General features: G+C 41.6%; 1 protein-coding gene across 1 annotated transcript in view; it reads right to left on the reverse strand.

Moving 5' to 3' along the window:
* PYGL (glycogen phosphorylase L) overlaps positions 1 to 14,318 on the reverse strand; it is a 46,592-nt gene that overhangs the window by 7,107 nt on the left and 25,167 nt on the right. Inside the window, exons 6-17 of the mRNA XM_023255684.2 lie at positions 13,374 to 13,485; positions 12,823 to 12,905; positions 9,996 to 10,139; positions 9,675 to 9,767; positions 8,904 to 9,050; positions 8,403 to 8,566; positions 7,816 to 7,930; positions 7,185 to 7,286; positions 6,892 to 7,039; positions 6,711 to 6,769; positions 6,464 to 6,605; positions 4,835 to 5,042 (exon numbers count right to left, since the gene is read on the reverse strand). Of these exons, the coding sequence (XP_023111452.2) occupies positions 4,835 to 5,042; positions 6,464 to 6,605; positions 6,711 to 6,769; positions 6,892 to 7,039; positions 7,185 to 7,286; positions 7,816 to 7,930; positions 8,403 to 8,566; positions 8,904 to 9,050; positions 9,675 to 9,767; positions 9,996 to 10,139; positions 12,823 to 12,905; positions 13,374 to 13,485 (1,517 nt within the window). The remainder of the gene's footprint in view (positions 1 to 4,834; positions 5,043 to 6,463; positions 6,606 to 6,710; positions 6,770 to 6,891; positions 7,040 to 7,184; positions 7,287 to 7,815; positions 7,931 to 8,402; positions 8,567 to 8,903; positions 9,051 to 9,674; positions 9,768 to 9,995; positions 10,140 to 12,822; positions 12,906 to 13,373; positions 13,486 to 14,318) is intronic.

Consider the following 14,318-nt stretch of genomic DNA (forward strand, 5'->3'; position numbering starts at 1 on the left):
CAAAATAAGTCTCAATAAATTTAAAAAGATTAAAGTCATACCATGCATCTTTTCTGACCACAATGGTTTGAAACTAGAAATGAGCCACAAGAAAATATCTGGAAAAGCACAAATACAAGGAGATTAAATAACATGCTACTAAACAATGAATGGGTCAACCAAGAAATCAAAGAGAATAAAAAATACTTGGAGGCAAATGAAAATGAAAATACAGTAATCCAAAATCTTTGGGATGCAGCAAAACTATTCTAAAAGGGAAGTTTAGAGCAATACAGGCCTATATCAAAAAATAAGAAAAATTTCAAAGAATCAACCTAACCTTACATCTAAAGGAGCTAGAAAAAGAAGAGCAAGCAAAGCCCAAAACTATTAGAAGGAAGGACATAATAAAGATCAGAGCAGAAATAAACAATGTAGAAACTAAAATAACCCAACAGAACAGATCAATGAAACCAGGGAATCATTCTTTGAAAGTATCAACAAAATTGATAACCTTTATCCAGACTCATCAAAAAGAGAGAGAGAGAGAGAGAGAGAGAGAGAGAGAGAGAGAGAGAGAGACAGATGACTCAAATAAAATCAGAAATGAAATGAAAGAGGAGAAATACCAATACCACAGAAATACAAAAGATTATAAGAGAATATTATGAAAAATTATATGGCAACAAGTTGGACAACCTAGAAGAAATGGATAAATTCCTAGAAACGTACAAATTCCCAAAAGTGAATCAGACAGAAATAGAAAATTTGAACAGACTGATTACCCACAATGAAATTGATTCAGTAATCAAAAGACTCTGAACAAACAAAAGTCCAGGACCAGATGGCTTTACAGGTGAATTGTACCAAACATTTAATGAAGAGTTAATACCTATTCTTCTCAAACTATTCCAAAAAAATAGAAGATGAAGGAAAGCCTCCAAATTCATTCTATGAGGTCAACATTACCCCAATACGAAAACCAGATGAAGACATTACAAAAAAAGGAGAACTACAGGAAAACTAGTATATCTAGTGAACATAATAGATGCAAAAATCCTCAATAAAGTTAATAGCAAAACAAATCCAACATTATGTTAAAAAAAATCAGTCACCACGATCAAGTGGGATTTATTCCTGGGATGCAAAGATGGTTCAATATTCACAAATCAACCAACAGGATACATCACATCAACAAGAGAAAGGATAAGAACTCCATAGAGTCATTTCAATAGATTCAGAGAAAGACAAAGTGTACCATCCATTCGTGATAAAAACCCTCAATAAAGTAGATTTAGAGGGAACATACCTCAACATAATAAAGACCTTATACAAAAAACCAACAGCTAACATCATACTCAGTGGTGAAAAACTGAGAGCTTTTCCCCTAAGGTCAGAAACAAGACACTCACCACTTTTCTTCAACACAGTACTGGAAGTCCTAGCCACAGCAGACAACAAAAAAGAAATAAAAGCCATCCAAATTGGTAAGGAAGAAGCAAAACTTTTACTATATTCAGATGACATGATATTACATATAGAAAACCGTAAAAACTCCATTAAAAAACTACTAGAACTGATAAATAAATCCAGTAAGATCACAGTATACAAAAATCAATATACATAAATCCTGCATTTTTTTAAAGTTTATTTATTTTGAGAGAGAGAGAGTGTGTGTGCATGTGAGCAGGGGAAGGGCAGAGGGAGAAGGAGAAGGCTCTGTCAGCACAGAGCCCAATGTGGGGCTCGATCCCACAAATCATGAGATCATGACCTGAGTGGAAATCAAGAGTCGGATACTTAACCGACTGAGCCACCCAGGCACCCTTAATCTTGCATTTTTTTTTAACGTTTATTTATTTTTGAGACAGAGACAGAGCATGAACAGGGGAGGGGCAGAGAGAGAGGGAGACACAGAATCGGAACAGGCTCCAGGCTCTGAGCCATCAGCCCAGAGCCCGACGCGGGGCTCAAACTCACGGACCGTGAGATCGTGACCTGAGCTGAAGTCGGACGCACAACCGACTGAGCCACCCAGGCGCCCCAATCTTGCATTTTTTATACTAATAATGAAGCAGCAGAACAAGAAATTAAGGAAAACAATCCCATTTACAATTGCACCAAAAATAATAAAATACCTAGGAATAAACTTAACCAAGGAGGTGAAAGACCTGTACTCTGAAAACTATAAGACACTGATGAAAGAAACCGAAGATGACATAAGCCATTGAAAAGATATTCCATGGGCATGGATTGGTAGAACAAATATTATTAAAATGTCCATACTACCCAAAGCCATCTACACATTTAATCAATCTTTATCAAAATATCAACAGCATTTTTCATATAACTAGAACAATAATCCTAAAATTTGTAAAAAACCAGAAAAGACTCTGAATAGCCAAAGCATTCTTGAAAAAGAAGAACGAAACTGAGGTATCACAATCCTAAATTTCAAGATGTACTACATAGCTGTAGTATTCAAAACAGTACAGTACTGGCACAGAAACAGACACATAGACCAATGGAACAGAATAGAGAGCCCAGAAATAAACCCACGATTATATGGCCAATTAATCCTTGACAAAGGATGCAAGAATATGCAATGGGAAAAAGTCTCTTCAATACATGGTGGTGGGAAAACTGGACAGCTACGTATGAAAGAATGAAACTGAACCACTTTCTTATACAAAACACAATAATAAACTCAAAATAGATTAAGGACCTAAATGTGAGACCTGAAACTGATAAAATCCTATTAGAGAGCACAGGTAGTACTTTCTCTGACACTGGCCATAGCAACATTCTTCTGAGGCAGGAGGGAAAAAAGCAAAAATAAACTTTTGGGACTACATCAAAATACAAAGCTACTGCACAGCAAAGGAAATAATCAACAAAACTAAAAGACAACCTAGTGGATGTGAGAAGATACTTACAAATGATGTATCTGAGAAAGGGTTAGTATCCAAAATATATAAAGACTTATACAATTGAATACCAAAAAGACAAATGATCCAATTAAATATGGACAATTAAAGGTGGCCCACAGACCCATGAAAAGTTGCTCAACATCACTCATCATCACGGAAATGCAAATCAAAACCACAATGAGATATCACTTCACACCTGTCAGAATGGCTAAAATCAAAAATGTAAGAAACAGCAAGTGTTGACAAGGATGTAAAGAAAAAGGAACCCTTATGGACTGTTAGTGGGAACACAAACTGGTATAGCCACTGTGGAAAACAGTATGGTGTTTCCTCAAAAAATTAAAAATAGGGGCGCCTAGGTGGCTCAGTTGGTTGAGTGTGCAACTTCGGCTCAGGTCATGATCTCACAGTTCATGAGTTCGAGCCCCACATTGGGCTCTGTGCTGACAGCTCAGAGCCTGGATCCTGCTTCAGATTCTATATCTCTCTCTCTGCCCTCCCCTGCTCACATTCTGTCTCTGTCTCTCTAAAAAATAAACATTAAAAAATTTAAAAAAAAAATTAACAATAGAACTACCATATGATCCAGTAATTCTACTACTGGGTATTTACCCAAAGAATACAAAAACCCAAATTCAAAGGGATATATGCACCCCTCTGTTTATTGCAGAATGATTTACAAATAGCCAAATTATGGAAGCAGCCATGAAAAGAACGAAATCTTGCCATTTACAACATGGATGGATCTAGAGAATAATGATAAGTGAAATAAGTCACTCAGGGAAAGACAAATTCCATGATTCCACTCATATGTAAAACAAGAAAAAAACAAATGAACAAAGAAAAAGAGACAAACCAGAAAGCAGACTCTTAACTAGAGAGAATAAACTGACTGTTACCAAAGGGGAGGTAGGTGGGGGAATGGGTGACATAGGTGAAGAGGATTAAGAGTACACGTCTCGTAATGATCACCAGGTGATGTATGGAATTGTTGAATCACTATACTGTACACCTGAAACTAATATAACACTGTATGGTAACTATACTGGAATTAAAAAACAAACAACAATAACAAAAAAGATACACTAGATACTATATTAGCTGTAAAAAATGCACTCAGAAATATTAGCACTTATAGAAGCCATTATGGAGTTGAACATGGGTATAAATATTTGACTAGATCTTGAAAATTTTCCCCGATTAGTTCCTTATAACTGGAGACCCAAAAAATAGTAAATAATAAATATAATCTAATCTGGTAAAATACAGTAAGATTCATTTCAAAAGGACTTTACAGCTCTAAGCAAGTATTGTGTTAAGAGGACCAGTTGCTTTTTGGACCCACAGATCCTCCAAATTTGTTGTTCGTTAGCGGAAACTCACTTTTAAGGGCCAGGGAGTATATCCAACACCCTCCAAATTTTTGGATCCCTATCATTTCTTTGGGCAGAGCTCCTTATTTGTTTTAATTCAGATTAATAAACGTATCTAGATATTAAGTGAAACTAGTATGATTCATGGGTGCTTCTGTATATCCACACCTATCCTCTACCACATTTTAGTCCATTTCCCTGAAATCTTAAAAGAGCACTCAGTGGTTTAAATTATAGGCAAAAATTTTAGGAACTGGCTCATCTTTTGATCAAAGTCAAAATCATAGATGCAGAAATGACAGCTCACTGAGCCCAGATCTTCAGTGGCTGATAACTAATAGCAAGGACCTCATGTACCCGTGCCTTAGCTCCTTTCATGTTCACTTGCTATATTTAATAAAACTAACCTGTGGCCAGGAGGCTCCCCTGATGCATGGGAGATTTTCTGTGGCCACATTTCATGTGACTCAACATCAACAGGATACCTGGGCGGGCAGGCACTCTCCTGGGGGTGGAGGGCACCAGCCCAGTAAGGAGGAGCTGCTCTCTTACCCTTTCTTGTCCAAAGCAGCCACATCATCTACTCTCATGCCAAAGATGAACAGGTTCTCTTCCCCAGCTTCTTCTGCCATTTCCACGTTGGCCCCATCCATAGTCCCGATGGTCAGGGCCCCATTCAGCATGAATTTCATATTGCCTGTCCCTGAGGCTTCAGTGCCTGCGGTGGAAATCTGCTCCGACAGATCTGTAGCTGGAATGACTGCAAGCAAGGCGTATTAAAATCAGTGATTCTGTCTCTCTAGACCCGCTTGTATTGTATCTGAGCATTTATCTAGCTGGCCTGTTTCGATCATTAAAGTACTACATGTACATCAAAATAAACATTCCTATGGTATACAGAAGGATGGATCTCACTCTTCCCCTGGACTCAGGCAACTGCCTTTATCCATTTTTGATGTGCTATCTAGGTGGTTATTACCACAGTGCTAAATAACTATATGCTTATACTACTCTTTCTTGGACTGGGAACTCTGAAGAGTATCTACTGCTCTCTGCTATAAAAGTTGACGTTACATTTCTCTTCTCTCTTCTCCTCCTCCCAGTTTTTGTTATGGTTTTATTTTTATTTCTTCTGCTTTATAACTTTATAAAATATATTAAAACTTTTCTTTATTGAACTTGAAATTTCAGCCTCTCCTGACTCTCCCTTTATAATCTGAGGAAATTGGATTGTCTGCATTCCTTCCTCTTCTCACCTCCTCCTTCCCTCTTTCAGCCCTGAGCACCTGTGGTGTGCCTGGGGCTAGACACCAAGCCTCTGACCTTTCAGCCTAATTTACACACAAATTAGCATTGCCAGAAGGTCCCTTTCGACCACTTTGACTTCAAAGGTCAGGACGAATTCTCTGTTTTACTTTGAAGGCTTCTTTGTGGATTAGCTATATCTTCATTTGCATCTCTAGGAACCTGGCTCTCTTCTCTTTATGCATACAATGTTAAACAGCAACTTCAGAGGACCCAGAAATACCTCAAAAAGAGAAAGGTCTGTTTTCAGTTTGGGACTTGGGTGAATGCACAGTTGGCATTTGCAGGCGGACGGTGCTTTGTGAGCACATGATGCAAACAAGCAAAGGTCCCAGTGGTAGAGAAAGGGATGTTGGCTTTCTGCCAGCCTGACTTTCCCCACGTGGGAACTCCATGCATGATCAGTGCCCATCTAAGCACAGGTAAGCCTCATGCTTTGCAGCCTGATGTCTGTCCCTATTCCTTGTTGCCATGTACACAAATGACAGCCCTTCTTCATTCCATGAAGTGACCAGAGGACTATCAGGGGCTGGGGAACTGGTGTTCCATTCCAAAACTGGAGCTGGGAATGGAAGACCTTTCCTTTACTTTGGAGAGCACAGTCTACACTTTGCCAAAACCTCAGGGTCACTTCCTCCAGCACCCAGCTCTGACTAGCTGGCAGGAAAATGCACTTGCAAATGTAATCAGTGATACTGACTCTAGGGACAGCAATCTTGTTGTGAGTTGGATCACCTTAAAGGCTCTTAGCCTAGGCCCTTATTCTTCTATCCTAAGTTACTGGCTTCCTGTGCCCAGCTACCTCATTTTTCCATATCATGCCATCTTTCTCTAGAATTTGTCCTGGCCCCGCATGATTTGTGATGAAGAAACTACCTTTTTCAGCAAGAGATACTCTGTAGTTCTCCAAGAAGATGACTTTCAACTTGCTTCCAACCATAGGGTCATTGTTCACCACATCTGCCACTGAAGTGATCAGCTTTATGATCATTTTGGCCATGTGATATCCTGGGGCAGCCTTGGAAAAGAATGTCAAACACACTGACAGAATGCAGCCATGATCAAGTGGAGAAATGGCAAGAGATCAGGGCCCCCAAATCCCCAGTGAATAGAATCAACTTACTTTGCCACCAATTATGACTGTTCTGGGCACGAATAACTTCTTAGGGTCTTTTTTAATACCTGAAAGAGAATGAGAAGCGGATGGAATGGAGGGCAGTCGATGGCTAGGGAGGCGAGACCTGTGCCAGCCAAGAGGGTCACTTCCACTTCCAGGGGGCGTGGTGGCCACAGGGCTGACTCACGGTTGTACATGGTGACCACGTGCAGGCAGTTCAAGAGTTGCCGCTTGTACTCGTGGATCCTCTTCACATGCACATCAAACATGGAGGATGGGTTGATTTTCACTTTGTACTCCTTCTCCAAGAACTGGGAAAACTTCAGCTTGTTCTCCTGTGGAGACAGTGCACGATGCCAGAGCCCTTTTGACTTAGAAGCATCAGGTTGTCTGTTTTTAGAAACTGGAGCAATAATAAGCCATAATAAAAACTGGAGCAGAACAAATGCCGTGGAAAGAATCCACACTGGGAAGCCTCACCTGCTTCACGTTGGAGAGTTCTCGGAGAAAGACGTCATCACCCACGAAGCTATGTAGCTTTGTCAGCTGGCTCAAGTCTTTCACGTAGTCTTCCCCTATTTTCTTTCAGTTTAAAGATGTGATTTAATTAATCAGGATGGCAGTCAAGCCCAAATGAGCAGTTTCTGTCAGTCCGGTGAGTGCTTGTGCTCGCCTACAGCAAGGATGGCTGCCCTACCACATAGTACGCAGAATGGCCACACTCACAGAAGAGGCTGGCAAGGCCATGTGGCAAGAACACTTTGCTAGTATCTTAAATGTAGTTTCAGTGGCCTTAAGTGTTAAAAACAGGAAACCTACCTAAACAAGGTAACACAGAACCCAGGTTCTACTAGTTATTTATATGGCCTTTGTTATTCTCTTTTGCTAAATAGCATAACCATCTTTCATCTTTGTGTCATAGGAGTACAGTCAGCCAGGTATGTAATTTGCAGGCCCTTCCTTTACAAATCAAGAATTTCAAGATGGGTACAGTGGAAAATTAAGTCAAGCACAGAGCCTGTGGGACAGCACAAGTCACATGCTGGTGGCTGATGTAGCCGCCTGCTGCAGACTGGGTTCACAAAGTGAAAGGGCACCCCTTCCCGGTTACCTCTGCTATTAACTCTGCAAGCCCCGGGTTGCAGAGTAAGAGCCAGCGCCTTGGAGTGATCCCATTGGTTTTATTCTGAAACTTGTCTGGTTCTAGCTCGCTGAAGTCCTTGAATCTGGAGACAGAAGAGACACATCACTGAATCTGGCTGCAAGAGTGTGTTTCTGCTACATTCAAGAAGCCAAGTGTAGGCTTCGCAAGATTAAAAGATGGAAGGAGGAGCTGGCAGCAGCTAAGGCTGTTATTTGAAATAGAAATCCATTTGCAATTCCAAATAATTACAAGAAAAACTCCACATCGAATCACCTCCGTATGATTTCCTGGCTGGCACTGACATATAGACCAGACTTTTCAGCAGAATAATGTTGTGTGGGTTTTTTTTTTTTTTCTTCTAAATCTAGAACTAGGAAGGTTGAGAGAAGAAGGCATTTTTTCTTTTTTAAGTGAATGTTACTTTGTGTAGAAGAAAATACTTCTGCACATTTTGATAGGGCCTTTTGTCATCCCCAAAAGCAAGCCCGCATCGACTAGCACCAGTGCACTGACGGAGCAACTTTAGACCCAGCACCACAGGAATGGACACTCACACTTGGGTCTTCACGATGTCTGAGTGAATTTTGGCCACACCATTCACAGCATGGGAGCCCACAATGCAGAGGTGGGCCATGTTGATCCGTTTGCCTCCTTCCTCTTCAATCAGAGACATCCTTCTCAGACGGTCGACATCTTTAGGAAACAAGGCCGCAATTCTCTGGCCAAAGGAAGAGAAAGGCCTTGCTGGCCACTCAGGTTTAAAGCAACAGTGAGATAATGTCGTTCACTTCCCAAACAAAACCTTTGATGGAGCAAATACAAAACTTCACTCCCACAGACAGGGGTCGGGTTATCCCTAGGGAGATGCCATCCTCCATTTTAGTCTTTTGAAAAAGATGCTTTTAACAAAGCCCCACCAGACTTGAATACTTTTTATGTATCAATGACCGAAAGATGTTTGGGCCTCCAGTTCAGTAACAGGGAACACTGTAGCTACCCTTCACATCTCAAGACCTCGTTCTCAAAAGGGCTATGAATCTCTAAAAATGACTTACATCTAAATGCTTCTGATTTATCTCATAAATGATTTGCAAATGTCGCGGAAGCAACTTTTCCACCAGGTCTACAGGCCAGCGCTCCAGGGCCTCTGGAAGCACCGTGTGGTTGGTGTATGCGAAGGTCTTCTGGGTGATCTCCCATGCCTGAGGGAAAAGGAGGGGCTTAGGAGCTTTCCTCTGCAAGAAAGGTGGCCCATCACACAAAACCAGACATTCCCTAAGCTCCCGCCAGTCTGCAACGCGACAGTTCATCTACACAGTAAGACACGCTCAATTCTACCAGGTTCCTGAATGGTCCAGAGACTGGGAATATGTAAGGGGGGGTAGGTGGGAAGCAGTTATTTGCAAAACTGTCTGATAAAACTGAAGACAATATACTGATAAGGTTTCTCTACTATCCTAACATGCCTTTTATTTATAAAATAAGCAAAATCTGAGGAACACAAACAAGTACTGTTTTCAATTAGCTGTGTTCTGAGGTTGCAGAGTTTAATTTAGAATCATTTTAGATGCAGAAATAAGGGTAAACACAACAAAAGTCTGAACTACTGAGCTGTGTCCCATTAGGAATGTATTTATTTCTTAATCTTACTCCATGTAAAGCAGTAAGGAGAGAGGGATGTTAGCACCAGGGCAAACTTATTTTTAACCACTGGGAGTTAGCAACAGTAACTTATTTTGAGAGACCGTAAAAGGACCTTTTGGCAAAATCTCAGAACCACAGATATTCTAGTTAATTGAGGGAAAAGGAAGCCAAACTATCCAGACCTTGGACCAGGGCAATTTTTCAATATCCACAAAAATCCTCATCAGCTCAGGGATGGCCAGTGCGGGGTGTGTGTCATTCAGCTGGATGGCAACCTGTGTGGGGAAAAAGGCATCGGTGTGAAGGTGAGAGATGGCCTAGTGTCTGCTTCCTTATCCTCATGCATGTCTGTGCAAAGCACCAAGCAAAATGCCCACCTTTTGTGGGGTGCTTTAAGCCTACAATACTTACTCAAATGTTTGAGCAGAGAAAGGGTTGTAAATCTAGTAGGAAGTCCTGAGCCCTCAGTTGTCCCTGTCTGTGTTCACAGACCAAATACTTGCCTGGTCTGGAAAGGCATCAAATGTAGTCTTGACATTGTCAGCGGAGCCAAACTTGGAGGCTTTGAAACGTCGGATGACATCTTGCAAGGTAGCAGCCACCACAAAGTACTCCTGCTTCAATCGTAGCTCCTTCCCTTCAAAAAACTTCAAGCCAGAGAGACTGAGTGAGAGTAGCTCACCCGGTGGGCGTGGCCAAAATATGACGGGATCTCCCGCCCAGAGGACTTTAAGACTAAAGCTCATAGGACATACGGTGGAAGATGGCAGGCTGAATGTCAAGCATTAGACTTTGTTCTTTCCTGAAATGTTATTAAAATGACAGTAAAGGGGCTTAAAGAAGGCATACAAATAAAGGATGAAAGGAATGGGAGACAAGACAACACTAACAAACTTTTTGAAGCTGAAAAATAGATGGATGAGTGGTAATTGGGCCAGAAGACCCAGGAAAGCTGAATTTTGACCTGGTAGAGGAGAAGAGCCAAAAAGCAGCTAAATTTATGTGCCAAATCCTCTAAAGGCTCAGGACTTGGCAGCACTGGGTGCATTTGGAAGTGGGGGTGAAGATGCGGTAAAAGGTTAGTTGTGAGGGGGTGCCTGGGTGGCTCAGCTGGCTAAGTGTCCAACTCTTGATTTAGGCTCAGGTCATGGTCTCACAGGTTTGTGAGATCCAATCCCACGTCAGGTTCTGCAACGACAGCATGAAGCCTGCTTGGGATTCTCTCTCCCTCTATCTCTGCCCCTCCCTCCACTCTCTCGCCTTCTCTCAAAAATAAATAAATAAACATTGAAAAATAAATGGTTAGTTGCAAGCCTAAGAAGTAGCTGGCCTCAGACTTCATCCCCAGTTCCCTCAGCTGAGCAATCTCCTTCCCCAACTGAGACAGAAGCTGACATTCTCTGGAGATGGAAACACAGGGTTCTCTGGGCTGGAGGGAAGCAGGTACAGTCGAAAGCAGGGTTACCACTCTGTACTGAAAATGGGGGGAAAGGGAGTTAAGTGAAAATTTATGTGCTGAATTGTTGAGACTCTAAGTTTTCTTCTCCCAATCAAATTTCAGAACACAGGCAGCCAACACTAATTCTGCGAGGAAAGAAGCTGCAAGAGCCTTCTCTTGGAGGTGAGAAAGATCAGAGCAAATAGTCCTGGATGGTCAGACCTCAGACCAGGGCAAGACCATGGAGGATGCGTCAGAGAACTCAAGATCGTGTCATTTTTTTTAAAGGTTATTTCTTTATTTTGAGAGAGAGGTAGGCGCAGAGAGAGAATGTGAGAAAGAATCCCAAGAAGTCTCTGCACTGTCAGCTCAGAGCCTGCTGTGGGGCTAAATCTCCTGAACCAGGAGATCATGATCTGAGCTGAGATCAAGAGTCAGACACGTAACCGACTGAGCCACCCAGGAGTCCCTCATGACTGTATCATTGAGGAACTTAGGGAGCATATCTAAGATTCTGTACTTTTCTTATAGGTGATTAGAAGACTTTAAAGAGCTTTAAGCAAGGGAAAAAAATCTAGCTAACAGAGGGAGGACAGTTGCAAGATTCCTGGAAGAGAGACTAATGTCTGGATGAGGGCTATGGCCAAGTTGGGAAGAGACAATGAGTGTGCTCTTGTAATTACAGTACAAAAATGATTTATTAACTTGTACTTAAAAACAGGCACAACCCCAAGAGCTACCTTTTACTCAATGAATTTAGTTAACTTTGCATCCCATGCTAACTTAGTATACTCTGTGAACTGCTAGAGATAATTACTTCCAAGAAAAGTTAGGTTTGGCCCCTACTGAAGCTGGAGGATGCATTTTAAGCCCCTTCCAGTTAAATAATTCGGGAGGCTGGGTTTAGCTAGGTAGTACTTAGAAGGATTCTTATATTAACTGACCACAAAACAAGACCACTTTTTGCTTTTGGGTCAGAGATTTTTCTGACATGCACTGAAGTCACAATGTTTCTCTCAAAGGAAAAACTATACCATAAAGTTTCTGAAAATACTACGGCAAACTTAATCCTCTGTAGAGACTATAGTGCAACACCAAGTGGACACCCAGTCTTAAGGACCATTTATATCCCAGTCTTCCAAACCTTCTTTTGTGCCACTTTTCAGAGCACAGTACTAATTTGGTTGTTCCTGAGACTTACTATAAAAGAGTAATCATTACAGCTTCAAGAAAACAATTTCACCCGTATATAAGGTAGAGCTAAGTATATTTAAATCAACTGAGAATCCATAGTGGTCTTCTGTGATCCAGTTCCAAGTTTTTTAAAAAAGATTTTTTTTTTAAATTTTAGCTATTTTTAGTGTAAAATTAGGAATAATCACCTATTAAAAAAAGTTTCAAGGGATGAATAAGTGGCATAAGAAACAAATGTTTGCTTCTGGGTCTGCTCCCAGGTCCAGACCCCACCTTGCCTGAGGGCAGAAGGCTGGGACAAGCCTGTCAGCAAGGGGAAGAGGCCAGGCAGGAAACTTCCAGGGTCTCCTGACCCTGTGAAAGAAACTTCTGTTTGGAACTGAAGCAGTATTTCACCAGTGCTCCCTTCATCTTTTATATCCAGGCTTGGTTTTGAAATGCACATATATAACCTCCCAACTAGTCATGAGGTTACTAGTCAAGGGCAAAATACCAATTCTGATTTCATGAAATGTACAAATTTGTTTTCCTTACTTGGCGGGGAGGGGAAGGGAAATCTAGCAGTTCAGGAAGTGACAGAGATTACTGTGCACTGAAGAAAAAAATCAGTATTGAAGATGTGCTTTATGGGCTATAAAGGGGTACTTCTGAAATAAGCTGCTTCTGTTTCTACTGGGAAAGCAAGCTTGACCACTCACATTATCATTGGGATAGAGGACGCGGGAGATGTTCTCCGCCAGATTTCGGTCCAGCACAGCCTGAATGTAGTCTCCAACGTTAACTGGGGGGAAGGTTAGAAAAATGAATAAACAGATAAGCTGGCCACTGTTATCGAAGCCTCTTGGCCTCACCTGATGCTTGCTGCATGCCATGTGGATGTAGGGATTCTACAATTCCTGAAGGTTCAAAAGGAATTCCATAGATCTCCCTGCTGTGATTTGCATGAGAGTCTAAGAGGGCCAGACAGAAGGAGTGCTTTAAAAATGTCCTTGCATGTGCTCCATAAAATGGCTGCTCAGCCACTTAAGAGTTCTATCAGAAACTCAAGACTGTTCTCTCAAGCTCAATTTGATACTATTAATCAGAAAGACTACACAGGCATACACACACATATACAGAAACCATTTATGCCCCACTCCCCAATATCTTTGTTTTGTGCCATCTTTTAGAGTTGGTGCTGATATGGTTGCTTCTGTGATCAAAATATTAAACATACACACACAGACACGAGAGCCCAGTCTGTACTCACAGTCTCTGAGGTTAAAGTCATTTGGCGCCCGAGCAGACCAGAGGCGCATGGTGTTGACGGTGTTGTTCATATAGCCGGGCACCGGGGTGTCATATGGCAGGGCCAGGACCACCTGTGGGATTAAACCAAAGCAGCTGCTCAGTTTCCCATGTGTAGGGACGTTGGCTGAACAATGGGATGGAAGTTAGCGACTGGATTTCTGTTCCTGGCTCCATCACCAACTCAGACTGTGAGGGGCCTAAACCAAGATGGGGGTCCTAGGACTGGAGGGTAAGTTATTGGGGACCATGTGGAGCTTCCTCCCACTGGAGCAATCTGGGTGGCTGGAACCATCTAGACTGATGGTCCCCCGTATCATGCCAATGGTGCCTTCCCTTTGTGTCCCTTGCCTTGATGTGGATGCAGATCTTTCATGTTTCAGAATAAGCCATTGTTCTAAAAATAATAAAATATGATGTGCAAAGTGACAAAGTGAATCTGTATTCACTAAAAACAGGAATAGGGCAATTTTAGTGTAGGTAATTCAATAGTCTTATTTCAAATATGGTGAAAATTAACAGAACAGAAACATATGCAGCTAGATTATAGATGACGTTTACAATACTACGCTAGATTTTTCAAAGTTGCATGGAGAAGAGTTATTTTGGTGATGAGACCAATCAGCTGATGATCAGCTGAGATGGGTGTTAAGAGGTGAGCTTTGGAAAACTGGTAGCTCAGTCTTTGTGGCAGTCATTGAGACTGAGAAGTACAGGAAGGTAACTGTGTTTCACATGAATTAAAATTTATGTGGGAATAGACTCATTTCTATTCTGACTCATCAGTCAAGCTCTAAGGAAAGGCAATGACAGTTAGAGAGGGAGGGAGGCAAACCATAAGAGACTCTTAAAAACAGAATAAACTGAGGGTTGATGGGGGGTGGGAGGGAGGGAAAAGTGGGTGATG

This window comes from Felis catus, chromosome B3 (assembly GCF_018350175.1).
Source record: "Felis catus isolate Fca126 chromosome B3, F.catus_Fca126_mat1.0, whole genome shotgun sequence".
Classification (NCBI taxonomy): Eukaryota; Metazoa; Chordata; class Mammalia; order Carnivora; family Felidae; genus Felis; species Felis catus.